This window comes from Artemia sp. Qi Xiang Cuo, chromosome 3 (assembly GCF_049724085.1).
Source record: "Artemia sp. Qi Xiang Cuo chromosome 3, ASM4972408v1, whole genome shotgun sequence".
In the NCBI taxonomy this organism is placed as follows: Eukaryota; Metazoa; Arthropoda; class Branchiopoda; order Anostraca; family Artemiidae; genus Artemia; species Artemia sp. Qi Xiang Cuo.
This window is the reverse complement of record NC_142796.1, coordinates 74,976,046-74,995,620: the sequence shown is the minus strand read 5'-3', so window position 1 is coordinate 74,995,620 and position 19,575 is coordinate 74,976,046. Positions and strand designations below refer to the sequence as shown.

Sequence of the window (19,575 nt, the reverse complement as noted above, 5' to 3'; positions counted from 1 at the left end):
CAGTATTTTGCTCATTCTGCAATTTAATGTCTTTTCATACTGCGATCTGTTGAAAGATATTCGATTATTAAAGCTAGTCCAATTTCTAACCACGATATGTACTAAAGTTCAAAATCTTTGGTTTTCTTTTAAGTTTTTGAATTGTTGTAATCCCTTGTCAAAATAGAGAATCATCATTTGTAATAATTACAAATTTTCGTTTTTTGGGCCTTCCCACTGACATTATATAACTGATTGCGTTCAAAAAGGTTTTATTTTTTAAGGTTTTTGAACTATTTTAAACCCTTTTTAGAATATACACAAATATTTTTGCAATTACCAGGTTTTTTCTTTTTAAACCATTTATTATCCTTTCGTACTGCGTTCTCTTCAAAACTATTTGATTATTATTGAAGCAACTCCAATTTTTAACAACACTGGTTTTCTTTTTTAAGGTTTTTGAATTGTTGTAATCCCTTATCAAAATAGAGAATCGTCATTTGTAATAATTCGGACCATTTCTTCATCTAAGATCTTTCGTCTTTCTTCAAAGATTATCGTTTTTTCAATTCATCCTTGTTCTAAGATCTTACAGCTTACTGATGTTAGCAAAAACCGTGAAAGACGTCATCTTTCTACCATATAGAACAATGATAAGGAAACTGTGATGATATACTCATCATTGTTCTCAGACCACTGATCAGAGCAGAATGATGAAAGGCGTTTGCATAAAAACGACAAAAGATGTAAGATCTTAGTTCAAAGATTTCACTTTTAAGCGTTTTCTGAACAAAGATGTAAGATCTTAGCATATTGACGAGTGAAAAAACGGCCCTATTGCAAATTTTCGTTTTTTGGGCCTTTCTACTGACATTATACAACTGTATGTGTTTGTGTTTACAAACAAAACCATGTGCAATGTGAAAAAATTCAGATTGGAATATTGCCTCAATTTGTGAGACATAGACATTATTTCTATATTCTGTGATTTTTCCCATTTTGCATAGAACTAGAATTTTCATTAAATTCTGAGTTACCTCATTATATAACCTTGATTGCTGTGTTTAAAGACTATTCTCTTCAACTTCCCAAGGAATTGAATTAATGGCCGATTATAAATAGGCGTTGCCACACCAAAATTTCCGAATATTTTCGAGCGGAACCGAGAACAATGCGGAGTGGCAAAGACCCGCCAAAACTTCAAGTATCACCAAAAGAAACTCCAGCAAGGATAAGAAAAATCTCCGATACTTCATCACCAATAATTCCAAACTATGCTATAGTTTTGATAAAAAAAAAAAAGAGGAATAATACACCATTTATTGCTGATGGACCCATAGCAATACGGAAGACAATTTTTAAAGTCTGCTAAGCTATATTAAAGCTGAACTTATACAGCTCAGGAGCAGCTAAATTGTATTTTACAAATATGGATACTGCAACGTCTTTTCTACAAAATGCTAATTCTGTCACCATTGCTGGCTCAGGCATTGAGGCCACTAAGATCAACAAGGAAAAGAAATTCCAATATATTATATATGGCGTTGATTTATCAATTGAAAAGCAAGAACTAGAGGCAGAGTTGGTGGATGCAGGAGGAAGAAACCTCCAGCATATCCATCAAATGCGGCTTAATACACGGCTGAATGAAGAATTATCCCCTAGCAAATCAGTTTTGATCTCTCTTAAACATGAGCTTAATCATGATATATATTAATTTGGGCAAAAACTTAAGTACAAACCATACAAAACTAAGCCTCTTTAATGTTCAAAAAGTCATTTACATGGACATTCGGTTAATAGATGTTCACAGCAAAATCCGTCCTGTACTAAATGTCGACAAAAAGACCACGATTAAAACAACTGCCAAGCGAGTCAGCCCTATTGTAAAAATTGCAAGAGTGTGGATCGTAGTGCAACTAAAAAACAATTGTGACCTACACATAAGCATAGAGCAGATATTTTAAGAACATCAACTGAACAAAATCTCCCTTTTCAGTATTTGCATCTTCCGTTCGAAAAAGGCCTAAAGTGCAAACTGACAATCGTTCAGCTATAAGTGCTAGAAGAAGAGTTAATTACACACCTCAGTCGTACTATGCAAACTCTCCACTTCAAGTCAACCATAAAAATACACATGTATATCCTTCATATGCTCAAGCACTTCATGGTATAATACCTCTCCAAGGAAATTCAAGCTGGGGGCATTTAAGTCATGCACAAAAAGTAGATGATAATGATCAAGTGAATAGCAAAGAATTCCAAAAGATCGGAACTTTTCTAGCGGTAAGTCATCTTATAAGCACATCCGGACACACAGATCAAATAAAAGCTATTTTTTCACAAAAAACAGTTGTCTCATTACTCGGGCAAGAAATCTAGAAATCTGCCAATACGGAGCTTCAGAAACTGAGGAAACATATTGCTATGCCCAGCAACTCCAAAGAAAAAGCAATAAAACCATATAAGTTTAGCAAAAAACCTTGAAAATTTCCCAGTCTTAGTGAAGAGCTGCAACTGGAACAAAGAACCAGAAGTAAAGGTATGCAATCTCCTACGATGGATGATAAGAGAGATACAAATTCTGCATTTGATCAGATGGAAGATTGAAGCACAAACAGTGAGTAATTTTAAATTCTTCAATGGAATGTTCTGTCACTTAATAATTTAAGATTCAATGAGCTGATAGCTTGGATTGCTTTTAATCCTGATGATGTAATTTGTGCATAACACACCAACCTTCATAGCCTAAGGAGGATTCATGTACCAGGTTTTAATATTTATAGGAAGGACAGATATACTGGGAGGAAAGGTGGAGGTGTTGCAATCCTTATAAGACATTTTATTTCCCATTCATTTATTGCTTCTAAGGAGTATCCCCATGAGATAGACGCTGTTACTATTTGTTTACATCTAGAGGCGGAGAAACAACTGAAAATTGTTTCTTTTTATAACCCTAAGGGTAATAATGATATAACAGATATCATTCAGGAGATTACATGTGATGGCAATACTATTGTCCTGAGGGACTTTAATACTCATAGTTTCCTATGGGGAAACTGGACTTCTACGGACAAAGCAGGAAGTTTTCTTCAAAACCTAATACCAGGTCCTAAGCCGATTTCTATTTTCACTCCTTATGGGCTTCCAACTCACTACAATGTTAGAGGAAATTCCTTTTCTACAATAGATTTGCAAATTGGACCTACATGGCTAGACCCAAAGATTGAGATTAAAAGAGTTCCTGAACTTCAGACAGACCATACTGCTCTGCTTTGTCAGATAACAAATGAATCCTTGACCCCAAAACCACCAAGAAAGAAAATCAACATAAGGAAAGCTTTTTGGAATCTTTTCAAACAATATTTAAATGAAGAGGACTATTCGCCATTTACAGAGGAAGATCACCTTGAATGTCAAGCTATCCTCATTTCACACCATTTAGAAAGAGCAGCTGAAAAGACTATGGGGCTTATTTCTGATTAAATAAAAAAAAAAACAAGTTTTTTAAACTGAAAGTAAGGAGCAACATTAAAAATTAAAACGAACAGAAATTATTCCGTATATGAAAGGGGCTGTCCCCTCCTCAACGCCTCACTCTTTACGCTAAATTTTTTTTTTGTTTTAAAAAATAAAGTTGTGAGACAGAGTCAAGCTTTAGCGTAAAGCGCGAGGCGTTGAGGAGGGGACAACCCATTTCATATACGGAATAATTTCTGTTCGTTTTAAGTTTTAATGTCGCTCCTTACTTTCAGTTTAAAAAACTTGTTTTTTTTTATTTAATTTCTGATCGTTTTTTAGTTAATGCAGCTTTTATTGGCATAAAAATTTTACTTTTCTTTTGCTAAATGGATGTCTTTACAAATTAACTTATGTAACTAACTTCTATATTCGTATATTTTTCTTCTGGCAAAAAATACAAAGTTGCAGATTTTTGCAGATATGAGCTTGAAACCTATGTATTAGGGTTTTCTGATACGCTGAATCTAACGGTGTGATTTTAATTAAAATTCTTTCAATTGTAGGGGATGTTTCCCCCCTCTTTAAAAAATCGAGTAAATTTTCTCAGGCTCGTAGCCTTTGATGAGTAATACTAACCTTAATAAAATTTATATATTTAGAGTCAGCATTATAAACACATTCTTTTGATACATTTATTGACATCAAAATTCCGTTTTTAAAAGTTTCGATTACTATTGAGCCATATCGCTTGTTTTTTTATTGTTTTTTTTTATTACGTATATGTTATTACGTATATGAAGGAGTTGTCCCATTAGTAAATAACACGCTCTTAAAGTTAAAATTTAAAAAAAAATTTGTTTAAAAAAAAACAGAAAAAAAAAGTCCGGGAAATTATAATATATATATATGTTTAAAGAAAAAAAAAAAAATGTATCGTAAAGAGCGAGGTATTGACTTGGGGGAGAACCCCCTCACATACGTTATAATTTCTGTTCGTTTTAAATTCTAATATTCCTTCTTACATTTCAGTTGAAAAAACTTGTTTTTTTTTATTTAATTTCTGATCGTTTTTTAAATAATGCTTGGAAATCCGACGCCCCCTTCATAGAAATTTTCCCTTACCCCAAAGAAACATCCTCCACGGAAATATTCTCCAGAGTAACCCCCTCCTCTAGCCTCCCCCCCCCAGAAAAAATCCTTCCTGAAAATGGTTGTATACTTCCCAATAACCAATAAATAATGCTGGCAAGTCCGGCGCCCCCTTCATGGCAATTTCCCTTCCCCCATGAAAACTTCCTTCATGAACAGATCCTCCAACATAATCCCCGAACCACCCTTACCTCCCACTACCAGAAAAAAACCTCCTGAAAACTTCTGTATACTTCCCAATAACCAATACTATCTGTTAACATTGGGTAAAGTTCATAACTTTTATCCCTCCCTCTGGGTACGTCTGTGGAGTAAGTTACCCCAAGAGACATATTTATCATATTTCAGACCATGCTGAACAAAATGGCTATCTAAAAATTTTGATCGGGTGACTTTGGGAAAAAATAATCGTAGGAGGGGGCCTAGTTGCTCGCCATTTTTTTTGGTAACTTAAAAAGGGCACTAGAACTTTTAATTTCCGTTCCAATGAGCCCTCCCACAATATTGTAGGACCTCTGGGTCGATACGATAACCCCTGGGAAAAAAACAAACAAACAAAACAAATAAACACGCATCTGTGATCTTTCTTCTGGTAAAAAATATAAAATTCCACATTTTTGTAGATAGGAGCTTGAACCCTCTACAGTAGGGTTCTCTAATACGCTGAATATGATGGTGTGATTTTCATTAAGGTTCTATAACTTTTAGGGGGTCTTTCCCCCTTTTTTTGAAAATCCGCCAAATTTTCTCTGGTGCGTAACTTTTGATGGGTAGCACTAAACTTGATGAAAGTTATATATTTGAAATAAGCATTGAAATTTTATTCTTTTAATATATCTATTGGTATCAAAAACCCATTTTCTAGAGTTTCGGTTACAATTGAGATGGGTCTCTCCTTCCTTAAAGTTCATTACCAAAAACTGTTTGATCAAATTAATTTTCCGACGGTTAAGAAACATCCTAAAATATGGTGGAAAGATGATTGCAGAAAGGCAGTCAAGGATAAGGAAAAGGCAAGAAATAGGTTTCAAAAGCATCCTAGCCAAGAAGCACTGATTTCAATGAGGAGAGCAGAATCTCTGGTCTAAAAGACAGTGCTAAAAGCTAAAAGAGGAGTATGGAATAATTTTCCCTTAGAATTATATGAAAATGTCCCCTCAACAAAGATTCATACCTTTATAAATAAAATGATGGGAAGTAATAAAAATACAAGCAGCACAGTCCCGTCATCATGGTCCAGTGACAAATTATTACATACTGATAAATAAAAGGCAGAAGCTTTAGCTGTCAGGTTTGGGAAAACTAAGGTATTGGCAACAATGAAACCCCTCAGTTGCAAACTCCATGATTCTGGCAAGTCAAAGGAGGAATTATTGGTGCCTCTGACAATAACACAGTTGAATGATATTCTGGGAGGAGTCAATATTTCATCTGCAGCAAGTGAAGATAAAATCGGTTACACATGGATAATTGAGTCTGGTAAGGTTTTTAAAACCAAACTACTTCATATTTATAATCAATCTTGGCAGAGTAGGAGATTTCCAAAGTTATGGAAGCATGCTACTATTGTACCAGTGCCTAAGCCAGTCTCAATTTTACCAGTCCTCGGTAAACCGTTAGAGAAAATAATTCATAAGAGACTGGAATGGTTTGTCGAATCTAACCAGCTACTACCAAGGTCCCAATCAGGTTTTCGTCGGGCTAGATCCGCTGTGGACAATAACTTCCTCCTTGAAGCTGCTATGAGACAATCCACAGAGCAAGGAAAGATTTTAATTGCCGTGTTGGTGGATTTTGAGGCTGCTTTTGACAATGTTGATAAAACTTTGCTCTGTAGAAGCCTTAAAGATATGGACTTCCCAGAGGGGGTTATCGAATTTTTAGATAATTACCTATCCGACAGGTATTATAAAGTTAGAGTCCATAGAGAACACTCTAATGTATATCCAGTGCATAGTGGACTCTCGCAGGGGTCATCACTTAGCCCTTTATTGTTAACTTTGTTTCTGTCTAATTTAAAATTCAGCTCTGATAATGCTTGAAAAGCGGAGTTTGCTGACGATCTTTTGATTTGCAGCTCTGGGTCCAATATAAAAATGATATGGCAATAGAATTAAACCAAATGATGAAAGATATATGGGGCTTTTCTATGGCTTACTCTCTACCGGTATCAGCATCAAAGACTAAGGCAACTATATTTTACAAAAGAAAAGGTTTAGTCCCTCTCAAAATATGGATAAATGGAAATGAAATCGATTACGACCCTTCTCCCAAACTTCCTGGTATCCATTTGGACCATGGTTTGACTTGGAAAAACCATATTGATTTTGTTAAAAAGTCTTGCATGAAAAGGCTTATTCTTTTAAAACGTTTAGCTACTACTAAATGGGCCAGCTCACCAACTGTTCTGCTAGATTTTTACAAAAGGTTTATCCAGTCAAAGATTGAGTACGGTATTGAAGCATACAAGAGAATGTTGCAAAACAAGTTTAACAGAATTGGAAACTCTCCAAAACATGGCAATAAAAATAGCCTTTGGTTTTCACAACCATACCCCAAGCAATTGGTCAATTGCATGGTTTTTTTTTCAAAAATCTTTAGTAATAATTGTTCAATGAATGATAGCAGGCATATCTGCTCTTGCAATCTTTTCATTAAACTAGTTTCCAACTGGAATAAGGATGCAGTGAGTTGCATTTTACATCTTCAGCCTCCAAAATGGAAGTTTAATCCTATTCATGTATGCACAGAGCTTATCATAGGCAGCGCAATCGCACTGCCTAAGTAAAGAACGATGTCGGCACAATGTATGTTGTCGTAGAAACTTCGAAAAGGGCTCATTCGATTGGAAATTGGAGTGGCTAGTGCCCTTTTTAATAGTCGAAAGTGCCTAGAGGGCAACTCGCCCCCCCCCCAAACCCATCATTCCCCCAAACACATCCAATCAAAAGTTTGATATAGGCCCTAGCCATTTTGTTCAGCGTAGTTGATTTCTAGATAGAAAATATGTTTTTGAGGAGGACACTCCCCCACAACCCTCAGGGCAAGGGATTTAAGTTATGCCCTGGGGGTATATAAGAACGATGTTGGCACAATGTATTATTTACTATTTTTTTTTCCTTTAGAGCAGGGCACTTCGAATCGAAGAAGTTGTTGTATAAACTTCGAAAAGGGCTCACTCAATTGGAAATTGGAGTGGCTTGTGCCCTTTTTAATAGTCAAAAGTGATTGGAAGGCGACTAACACCCCTTCAACGCCCACCATTTCCCGAAACACATCCAATCGAAATTTTGAGATAGCCATTTTGCTCAGCGTAGTTGATTTCCAGATATAAATTATGTTTTTAAGGAGGACACTCCCCAACAGCCCTCAGGACAAGCGTTGTAAGTTATGCCTTGGGGGCATATAAGGTTTTTTATAGAAGGCGTTGTCGTTGAAACTTCAAAAAAGGCTCATTCGATTGGAAATTCAAAGGGGTAGTGCCCTTTTTAACAGTCGAACGTGATTGGAGGGCAACTAACTCCCCTCTCACGCCCACCTTTTCCCCAAATACATCCAATCAAAGTATTGAGATAACTAGCTTAATCAACGTAGTTGTAAGCTCTAGAAATTAGGTCTTTCAGGATGAAAACCCCCCCACAGTTCCCAAGGCAAAATCCGTAATCTATGCTCTAGAGGATTATAAGGTTTTTATAGAACACGTCGTTGCACAAACTTCAAAAAGGGCTCATTCGATTGGAAATTGAAATTGCTAGTGCCTTTTTTAATAGTCGAAAGTGATTGGAAGGCAACTAAAACCCCTTCCACGCCCACCATTTCCCCAAATACATTCAATCAACATTTTGAGACAACTATTTTCTTCAACGCAGTTGAAAGCTCAGGAAATTATAACTTTGAGCAGGACACTCTCCCCACAGTCTTAGGGCAAGGGTTATAAGACATGTCCTGGTGGCATATAAGGTTTTTATTGAAATCTCTGTCATAGAAACTTGAAAAAGGGCTCATTCTATTTGAAATTCAATGGGCTAGTACCCTTTTTTAATAGTTGAAAGTGATTTGAAGGCAACTAACTTCCCTCTCACGCCCACCTTTTCCCCAAACACATCCAATCACAGTTTTTAGATATCCATTTTATTCAACGTAGTTGAAAGTTTTGGAAATTAGGTCTTTAAGAATGACAACCCCCCCCCCCACAGTCCTCAGGGCAAGGGTTGTAAGTTATACCCTGGGGGCATATAAGGTTTTTATTGAAAGCGTTGTTGTAGAAACTTCAAAAAGGCTCATTCAATTGGAAATTGAAAGGGCTAGTGCCTTTTTCAATAGTTGAAAGTGATTGGATAGCGACTAAAGCCCCTCTCACGCCCACCATTTTCCCAAACACATCCAATTAAAATTTTGAGATATTCATTTTGTTCAACGTAGTTGAAAGTTCTGGAAATTAGGTTTTTTAGGATGATAAACCCCTTTAGAGCCCTCCGTGCAAGGGTTGTAAGTTATGCCCTGGGGGCATATAAGGTTTATATGAAAAGTTGTTGTAGAAATTTCAAAAAGGGCTCATTTGATTGGAAATTATTGCCCTTTTTAATAGTCAAAAGTGAGGGCAGAGTAATTAACCCCCCTCTCATACCCACCATTTTCCCAACAACATTCAATCAAAGTTTGGAGATAGCCATTTTGTTCAGCATAGTTGAAAGTTCTGGAAATTATTTATTTAAGGATGACAAGCCCCCTGAGCCCCCAGGGCAAAAGTTGTAAGTTATGCCCTGAGGGCATATAAGGTTTTTATAGATAGAGTTGTTTTAAAAATTTAAAAGGGGCTCATTCAATTGGAAATTGAGAGGGCTAGTGCCCTTTTTAATAGTCGAAAGTGATTGGAGGGTAACTAACTCCCCTCTCACGCCCAACATTCCTCCAAACCCATCCAATCAAAATTTTCAGATAGCCTTTTCATTCAACGTAGTTGAAAGTTCTGTAAATTAGGTCTTTGAGGATGACACCCCCCCCAGACCTTAGGGCAAGGGTTGTAAGTTAGGTCCTGGGGGCATATAAGGTTTTTATTGAAAGTATTGTCGTAGAACCTTCAAAAGGGCTTATTCAATTAGAAATTGAAAGGGCTAGTGCCATTTTCAATAGTTGAAAGTGATTGGAGAGCGAATAACGCCCCTCTCACGCCCACCTTCTCCCCAAATACATCCAAGCAAAATTTTGAGATAGCCATTTTGTTTAACGTAGTTAAAAGTTCTGAAAATTAGGTCTTAGAGGATGACAACCACCCTAACAGCCCTTAGAGTAAGGGTTGTAATTTATGCCCTGGGGGCATATAAGGTACTTATAGAAAGCGTTGTCGTTTCAAAAAGGGCTGATTTGATTGGAAATCTAAAGGCCTAGTGCCCTATTTAATAGTCGAAAGTGATTGGAAGGCTTGACATTTTCATAGTAAAGATCGATGTGGGTATAATGTATTATTTGTGTTGTTGTTGTTGTTTAGACCAGGGCACTTCGTATCGAAGGAGTTGTCGTGGGAACTTCGAAAAAGGCTCATTTGATTGAAAATAGAAAGGGCTGATGCCCTTTTTAATAGTCAAAAGTGATTAGAGAGCAACTAATCCCCCTCCCACCCCCACCCTCCCATTTGTTCATTGTGTATAAAAACAAAATATTGCCTTAAAATTAGATCAAAATCCACTGTTTTAATGCTAATTCCCGCTGAAAAATCTCAGCAGTATCCCAAGAACGACTGAAGGTATTTTTTTCAAACTTTTGAGGCTACTTTTGCTCTTAAAATTTAACCAAATAAAAATAGCATAAGTGTATTGAAGCTATCAAAGAAAGTGAACAGAATTTTTTTGTAAATGGTATCAAGTTTTCTATTTCAGGTCAACTAGAGAAGGTATGAAATTAAATTAAATACTACTATTTGTGTCCAGATTTTTAAAAGGGTGTACGCTGTTAAAAATTGCTGAAAATTTTTCTCCAGCAAACAAATAGCAGGCCAAACTATAAAGTCTTAAGAAAAAACGAAAAGATTTAAAGTATTATTTTCTTTTTCCCTGAAAAGACTATGTCAATATAAAACGAACAAAAATTAATTAAAAAAACTTTTTCCACAAAATAAGTTTTTCAAAGAAAAGTAAAGAACTCCATTAAACAAAAAATGAGCAAATCAAATATTCTACCAAGCGTGAAACTACCACAAATCAGCATCGCTAAATAAATGAAACCCAAAACGAACAGAAACAACAATAAATAACCAAGCAAACTCAAAACGAGCAGAAATTAACATATGTTGGGCTCAAAACCCCTATGCCTTCCCAAGGCCAGAACAAAATTTGCACTTTACTGAAAAAGATACAAATGAATGTGCAATGTCAGTTTAATATACATATACTGATATTTAGTAATCAAATGTTAATATTATTTGATTTATTAAAGTTATAAAAGTAAAAATATTTATATTTTTTTTTCAGTAAAGTGCAAATTTTGTTCTGGCCTTGGGAAGGAATAGGGGTTCTGAGTCCAACTTAAGTTAATTTCTGCTCATTTTGAGTTTGACTCAGTTATCTATTGTAATTTCTGTTCATTTTGGGTTTCATTTATTTATTGATGCTGATTTGTGGTAGTTTCATGCTTGGTAGATTATTTGATTTTATTTTTTCTCATTTTTTGTTTAATGGAGTTCTTTACTTTTCTTTGAAAAACTTATTTTGTGGAAAAAGTTTTTTTTAATTAATAATGGATAAGAAGTCAAGTTTTCTCCCCACTCAGATTAAGGTAGTTTTCAGACAGAAAGTCTTAAATGATTATCCTGATTTCCTACAAATCTACACAGATGGTTTCGTAAAAGGGTCAAAAGTTGCTTCAGCTGCAACATTTCCCAAACTACTCTTTGAATATTTGTACAAGGCTGCCAAATGGAGCTTCCATCCTGACTTCAGAGATTAAAGCCATAATTGAGGCACTTAAGGTAGGTAAAGCAAGACCCCCATTATCAAAAAAGTGCATTGTCTTTTCAGACTCAAAGTCAGCTTTACAATTGATTTCTAAACTGCACAAATCAGCACTGGACTCAGATCTGCATTACCTCGTGAGCCTTCTCTTTGACCTTAAACAGAGAAATATTACCATCCAGTTTCAACACGTTCCAAGCCATCAGGGTATACACTATATTAATATTGCTGATGATCTGGCGAATTTTTCAGTGGATACACCTATTCCTATAAATGCCAGGTCTCTCACCCTACTAGACTCAACCCGACATAGAATACCTCAAGAACAGTTTTTTCTTTTTATTCTCATCTTCCCATTTCGGGAAACTAATGTTCTTTATTTCGGAATAAAGAGTAACTCTCTGATTTTAAGAAAGGAAGGACATGAATGGAATAAAAGGGACAACCCACACTGCAGATTTTGCTTAAAAGTGCCTGAGACTTTACAACATATAATTTTTTAACGTTACAGCACAGCTTACTTGGCATCAAATATCAAACGTATATTTGAAAGACTGAAGACGAATAAAGATATTGACAAGCTATTTAAAGCCAATTATAATGCATCAGATGAAAGATACTTGTACAAAAGCATAATTGATTTTCTCATGAATACTAATATTGTTTGAAGAAAGCAGAGTGAGTGCAGAAGAGAGCGAGTAGCAAGAGCCAAATAGGTACTAACTGGGCTCCAGGCCTTAAATTGCTGGGATTATGGCAGCTCAAGTACTCGTACTTCCCACAAACCATCCAATTCCATTGTTTCTTTTTTTTCTGTTATATAAAATGTTTTTGTTATATGAAACCAAGAGTATTATATTCCTTAAGAATTGAAGGGGGAAAAAAATTGAAAAAAAAACAAACTTGTTTATCTGTTGGTTGTGTTGATTTTCGTTGTATTAATTGATATTTAGCTGAAACCTCCTAGAAGCCAAAAGGAGTCTATTATAGATTCCAGGTGCTTTGAAAGAAGGTTTTCAAAAGAAGAAGAAGACTGATTGCATTCAAACCTGTCAGCTTAATCATCTAGCGAGTTGATTTTATCTTACAAAAAAAAAAAAAAAAATTATTTTTAAGTATTTTTCTAGTTTGAATTAAAACATTAAAATTATTGTTCAGGCACCATAAATATTTTCGCAGTCTACATAATAACTTTAGCAATTCTGATCTGAACTTAAAAAATTGTTCAACTTTTTTCATGTCTTAATAAGACATTGCTTATACTTATAAGAAAATAAATTCAAACAGAAAAGAAATTAAACAGTAAAAAAAAAAAAACTACAACAACAACAAATTATACTAGATATAAAGAGGACTGCCACCAGTACCAATCCTTCTGCTCTTTGAGCTAAAATTAACTTGCACTTTAACATTGCAAGTAATAGTTCACCAACTGTCATTAGAAACATTTGAGCAGCAAGTTGTAATGTGTAAAACAAATACATGGAAATAAGCACTTTCACTTTTGGAGCATTTAATTTGGTTAACATTCAATTTGGGTAAAAAAGAACTTAGAACTTTTGGCCAAAGGTTAAAAGAGATTGAGGAGGGCGGCAGCCATCTTCATATCTGGTGTTTTTTCTTGTTTTTTTTTTTTTTTGTAAATTCTAACTCTCTTCTTTACCTGTATTATTTTTTTGTATTTAATATGAAAATCATGCAAATACACAGGAGAGTCTTCTAGCCACTTAAACAGGAATATTTTTTTTCTAGTCTCACACAATTTATCTGTTTTGTTGTATATTTTGGTAAAACATGTCCTCCCTTAACTAAATTCTTGTGTATATGCCTGATCAAGATTGTATTGTAATTAAAAACAATCATTGTTACCTTGATAAGGGTCATTTATAATAACAAACAAACCTTCTCTAAGACCAATCTTCAATATCATTGGCAGCCTACTTACAGTGGTTGGTTCCTGCACAGCTACTCAAACAGAAAGATTAAAAATAAAAAGCTTACATTTTCATGTTTAAAGCGAGTCAATATTTTTATTTCTCTTAGTGTTCTCTGGCAGTATGTCTGATGTTCAAAAGGAGATATCTTCTTGATTGCCACTTTGGTTTTGGTCACAGTATCATAGGCAGACCTATAAAAGATTCATTCAGTACAAAAAAAAGAATTTAATTAAGTAGCTTAAAATGAAAAACTCATTTAATAAAAAAACAAATCTCATTGAAGAAAACAAACTGTGAAAATAGGATACAATAGGCTATTATATATATATATATATATATATATATATATATATATATATATATATATATATATATATATATATATATATATATATATATATATATATATATATATATATATATATATATATATATATATATATATATATATATATATATATATATATATATATATATATATATATATATATATATAACCAGACACAGATACTTTGTAGTTTTTCCTGTACCTGAGGATGTACTGAAGTATAGTTGAAGTGGCTCATTAATAAAATGATAAATTCCTTCATTTTGGCATATCAATCATTCTTTCTAGGAATTTTCTGAGTTCCAACCAACTACAGTTTTGGATATATTTAGTGCTTCAACATCAGAATATTGAAAATTGAAAAGCTGAATTAATTTAAAGGTCGTTTTAATAGGTCAAATGACACAAAACATGATTAAAATTCCTTATCTATACCAGATACAAAAGCACAATATTTAAAATACATATACATGTAGCATTGTTGAATAATATACAACAACATTAAAATGTAATAAACAGTAGGCCTATACTGCTGGATATGCCTAGACACAAAATAGGGATACATATTTGTTCCAGATGTGTTCTTCTGTTTTCCCCTCCTTTTTTTTATTTTAAATTTTTTTTTAATTTCTTTTGAGTAGTTTTTTAGTACATTTTAAATTTTTGTTCTAGTTTTTCTGTTTTGCTTTCCAGATGTCAAGCTGATATATTTGGGCTTTTTTTGGTAAATATAGTTTTTCATCATCTTAATCAAAGGGTTTATCAATTATTTAAATTTTTTGCCTTATTTATGTTGCAGAGTATTCCTGCAAAACCAGCAGCAATGCTGGTAAAACCCTGAAATTAAGGAAGAAGACTGGATTCAAACAAGACTCCCTTAAGCTACATACCCACTAAGACCTAACTTAATAGTTTCCTTTGATAAGACAGTATTTAGAAATAAATTTAAAGGAAGAAACAGAGTGTAAACACAACAACAGAACAAATACTTTGAGGCTCCACCAGCCCAATAAGCAGACATTTAACTACGGAGAGGCCAAATTTTTCATTATTCAATAGGAGTTATACCCTGTGTCCCTTTCCAAAATAATTGCATGTGTGCTGTCATTTGTGATAACTTCTTGGACATTTTGATAACTGTCATGGCAATAAAAAGGAGTAACAACCTCCTAAAAATTTGTTTTCAGCTTTGGCAGAACACATTTTTCACCACCCTGACAATAAAGTACAATTTGATGATGCCACAGCCATTTCTAACAGTAGAGGCTTGTCATAATGAGCTAGAGAAATTAAAATAAGAGAGAAATTAAAAATAAGTACTCTAACTCTTAACAGAGTTACAATACTTAGCAGTGAAATATGAGAACTGTATCTTTCTTGGGCCTATTTTTCCATATTGTAGTTATGTGGTTTTGCTGATGTAGGAGCATAAACTAGCTACATCATGTGTATACTAATCTTACCCAGAAACAGTGGGTGTTGGTCACAAATTATAACACTTTATTTTTGCATTCAAGAGCAGAATAAAACTTCACCATGTTTAATTGTTTGGATCTTTTGCAGGACAAATAATAACTAATGCTTAAACATATTAATAAATATATGAGTAGCCTATTACTTCCTATTTACTCTAATACCTTTGTTAGAATCTCTGTATTAATTGTCACTTTATATGAAGAATGCAGTTGAATGAGAGTTGCACTATGTTTGATGGTGATATTGCTGATAACATAGCACTTCTTTCTCTGCTTTTACCAGACTAATCAAAATATGGAAAAACTCTGTATACTCTCTAAAGCTCAAATTCTGACTTGTAAATAGCAAAGTCCCCTCAGTGCTAATATATGGACCCAAACCAGAGTGAAAAAACAAATACAAGGTTCCAAAAGTAATTGCCAAGGGATTGAGTTGAGAAAATCTGAAGTTATAGATAACAGTATTGGGGCCATATAGTCTGTATTGGTTGATGCCATGATGTCTGGTGTTGGGTTTCCCTGGGATTAGAAGGTGTGGATAGTAAAAAGCATTGCTTGACTGATGCCTAGAAGGGAAGGCTTTGCAGGCTAGTAGACACATGGCTGCAAGCAATTTAGAGGCCATCATGGAGAGGCAACATTGTCACCTTATGTGCCAACTGGCATGGGAGGGACTGAGTCTAAGTAAGTTCCTTTTTATGGTATAGAAAATACCTTAAAGAAAAATGCTGTTCTTTCTTGCTCCTTGAAAATTTGGTTTTAACAAATCTCATCCTTTTTTGTGCTTATTAGGCAACCAACCTTCACTGGATCCATACTTGGAAAACAATGAAGTTTTGAGCATTATATCTTGACAGAGCATTGTACAAGAATTCTAACATTATAGGGCAAGATACTCAGTAATTAAACAGCTATTCCTCATCTCATTACTTAAATCACTATACAAACTGTATTATACCCCATGAAGATTTATTTTTTGTTTTGTTTTTTACCATTAGATTTGTCTGAATTTTCTTAACATGTATAGCCTAAATTTGAATATTTTAGTCTTACAAAATGCTACCTATTTTAAATGCACTGATAGTTAATAGTATAGCCTAATAACAAATGCAAATTTTTGGCTTCAGTATAATCTTGGAAATTACAGACCAATCCTGGTCACAGATACCATCTCAAAAGTTAAAATAAAGTGCCTCAATCATAGACAGGTGTACTCATGGACTCAATCAATCACAGACAATCATCTGAGGAAGAATGATTATATTTAAATATATAATTCTGAAACTACTTTAAAACATTTTCAAATACTTACTTTTACCATTCCTAAATGTGCTTGCTTCATTTTATCCTCTACCCATATTAGACAAAATTATAGCCTAAATTACAAAAGCAAAGTGAAGTTAAGTATATTTAGGAATGATAAAAGTAAGTATCTGGGTTGTTTTGCATTGTCAAAAATCCAAATATGATAGGCCTATTTTGGAAACTCTCTCTAGAAGGAAAAACAATAAAGTTTTGAAAACTACTAAAGTTTTTCTAAAATACTTACTTATATCATATTTGGAATCTTATTACTTGTTAAATTTGTAGTTTACAACATATTTTAGCTAGGATGAAAGTGAACATATCACTTAATACCTTTTTTAAGCTCTGTCATTATCCAATAATTCCTTCAGGAGCAGGTTATATTTTGAGCTCTTAGAGGGCTCAAAATAGCTCATAGTCACCAGAAGTTTAAAAGACTGTTTCTAAAAAAAAATACTGGCTAGTGAGACAAAAATTTCTATTTGTACCTGAATCAGGAATACTAATACTATTGCTATTAACAACCCACCACAGCACCAAGCCACCTGAGGCCAACACAGCTATGCACACTCCTTCTCTATTCCAATCTATTCAAAGCCTCTCTCTTTACATCCTCCTAAAGAAGTTTGGGTATAAATGTATGATCATGCCAGGTCATGAAGAGACATGTTAAAAAACAATTCTTACTTCATAATATGCAAAATTATCCTAGTTAACTTATTTTATGGGCGGAGCACCTTTATCCTCACTATTGTAAAAAAAAAATAACAAAATTGTGTTCTTTTTATTTTCAAGATTTGGAGAATAGACATAAATATTGAAAAATGTGATTAAAAAACAAGGAAAATAGTGAGGATAAAGGTGCTCCCCCTGGAAAACATGTTAACTAGGATAATTTTGCATATTATGAAGTGAGAATTGTTTTACTAAAATGTCTCCTTATGACCTGGTATGGTTATACATTTATACCAGAGTTTGTATTTCCTTTAAATACTTCCTTACAACAACCTCCTACCCTAAACAAGATAGTGACATTTAGCCCCAGACACTTGGCCAAAAATGACAATATTTGGCAATTTGTTACCCTCATCCATAGAAAATGCTGTAGCCATCTCAACCTTTCTCTTATCATAGCCCTAGAAAGCAGGGCTAGACCAAACTTTTTGAACAGCCTACTGTTTGAAATACAGTCAGTCAGCTGGCGGTCAATATCTACCAAATCATATTATTGAGTTAGGAATAAAGTGAATACACCATTTGATGCCTTTTTTTATGCTGATTATGAATATAATAAGCATTTCTATCAAGAATGAATTTCAGCCCTCCCCCCCCCCCCCTATATAGGCGATACCTAACCAAACCCTGAATTGGCATATATAGGGGGGGGGGCTGAAATTAATTTCCGATATAAATGCTTATTATATTTGTAATCAGCATAAAAAAAGGCATTGAATGGTGTATTCACTTTAGTCCTAACTCAATAATATGATTTGGTAGATATTGACCCAGCTGGGTACCCAGAACAATCTGTAGCTAATTTCTCATGAAAACATCTAGCAAATCTTCCTCTATTTTTTGTGGTGTCTATACTTTAAAACTATATTTGACCAGTGTCATCATTGTAGCCTATCTACCAATAATCTAATATTGGTTTGCAGACTTATCTGCCTATTCTGCCAAACTTTTTACAACTGTGAAAAAAAACAACTGGACTTGGCTATTTTACTTTTAACATCATCACTGCACCTAGGCCTACCATTTTTACTAATAGCCTAATACTACCAAGGTAAGCAGGCTAGCTAAAGCTGCCCACTTGATTGATCTTTTTGTTAGGCCTACTCAAGGTCACCTTTTCATTATCACCTATTCCTATCCTTAGCAATTTAGTCTTCTTAACATCTATGCTAGGCCTATAGGCTATAGCCTAGGTTATTCTCCATGCTTTTCAAGTTGATTGAATTATTGAACAATACTTGTTTGCCATTAAATTTATTTGAAAGAAAGTAATATACTGACAATTGCATGGAGAAAATAATTTGTACTATATCTTTGTACATTGGGTAGGGGGTTGGAGGTAAAGTTAAGTGAAATACTTTTAAGACAAGTTGTAAGTATTTTAGAATTATTTTTAAGTTAACTTTGGAATTTCATAATTTTTCCATTTGAGGGGAGAATCAAGCATAACAACAGTACCATGTTTGAAACTTACACAACCATTCCATAAGCTCCCTCTCCAATGTATGCCAGATTTGTGTATCTTGGTCCAACATCAAAATTCTGACCCCTGACAATCTCTATTTTAGACTCCCCAGAACTATTGTCAACGTCCATTTTAATCCAAAAGAAAGACTAAATATTCGATATTTGTATCACTATTTTAAATCAGAAATCTTTCATTGACAGAGAAGAATTCAGAAACAATAAATCTGGAATCTACAATTATTTCTTCCATAAATGCTTTTAAATTACTCCCTCTGGACGCTATTTTTGTTATGCCCCGAAAGACCTTGTAAATTTGATATGAAAATATGCAAAAAGTGACGGTTTTTCTTGCAATTACGCCTATTAGACCAAAAAAAAAAACACTTTCTTGGTATACTATATTAAAGCGGTATTAAAAATAAAAGCGGCAAAGCTTGCAGTTATCGGCCAATCAGTATTACGTCTGCTGTTGGGAAAATCCTAGAAGGTATTGTCAACACTGCCGTTCTTAGACATTTGATCACAAATAACCTTCTATCGAAACAACAACATGGTTTCCGACCAGGCAGATCAGTCGAAACCAATCTGATTGACTCATATAATTACATAACTGAGCTCCTCGACCAAGGTCTCCCAGTGGATATGATCTTGCTAGACTTTGCTAAAGCCTTCGATAAAGTCTGCCATCGAAGGCTTCATTTGAAACTGAAGGCAATTGGAATTCAAGAGGGAGTGGTGGACTGGATCATGTCTTTCCTAAAGGGAAGAAAGCAGCAGGTCAGAGTTTTTGG

General features: G+C 34.3%; 1 protein-coding gene across 1 annotated transcript in view; it reads right to left on the bottom strand.

Annotated features, from left to right (window-relative positions):
• Window positions 1-19,005, bottom strand: part of rl (Mitogen-activated protein kinase rl) — a 59,160-nt gene extending 40,155 nt beyond the window's left edge. The window contains exons 1-2 of the mRNA XM_089086575.1: window positions 18,792-19,005; window positions 13,539-13,665 (exon numbers count right to left, since the gene is read on the bottom strand). Coding sequence (XP_088942701.1) covers window positions 13,539-13,665; window positions 18,792-18,913 — 249 coding nt within the window. The 5' untranslated portion in view covers window positions 18,914-19,005. The remainder of the gene's footprint in view (window positions 1-13,538; window positions 13,666-18,791) is intronic.
• Window positions 19,006-19,575: the final 570 nt, after the last annotated feature.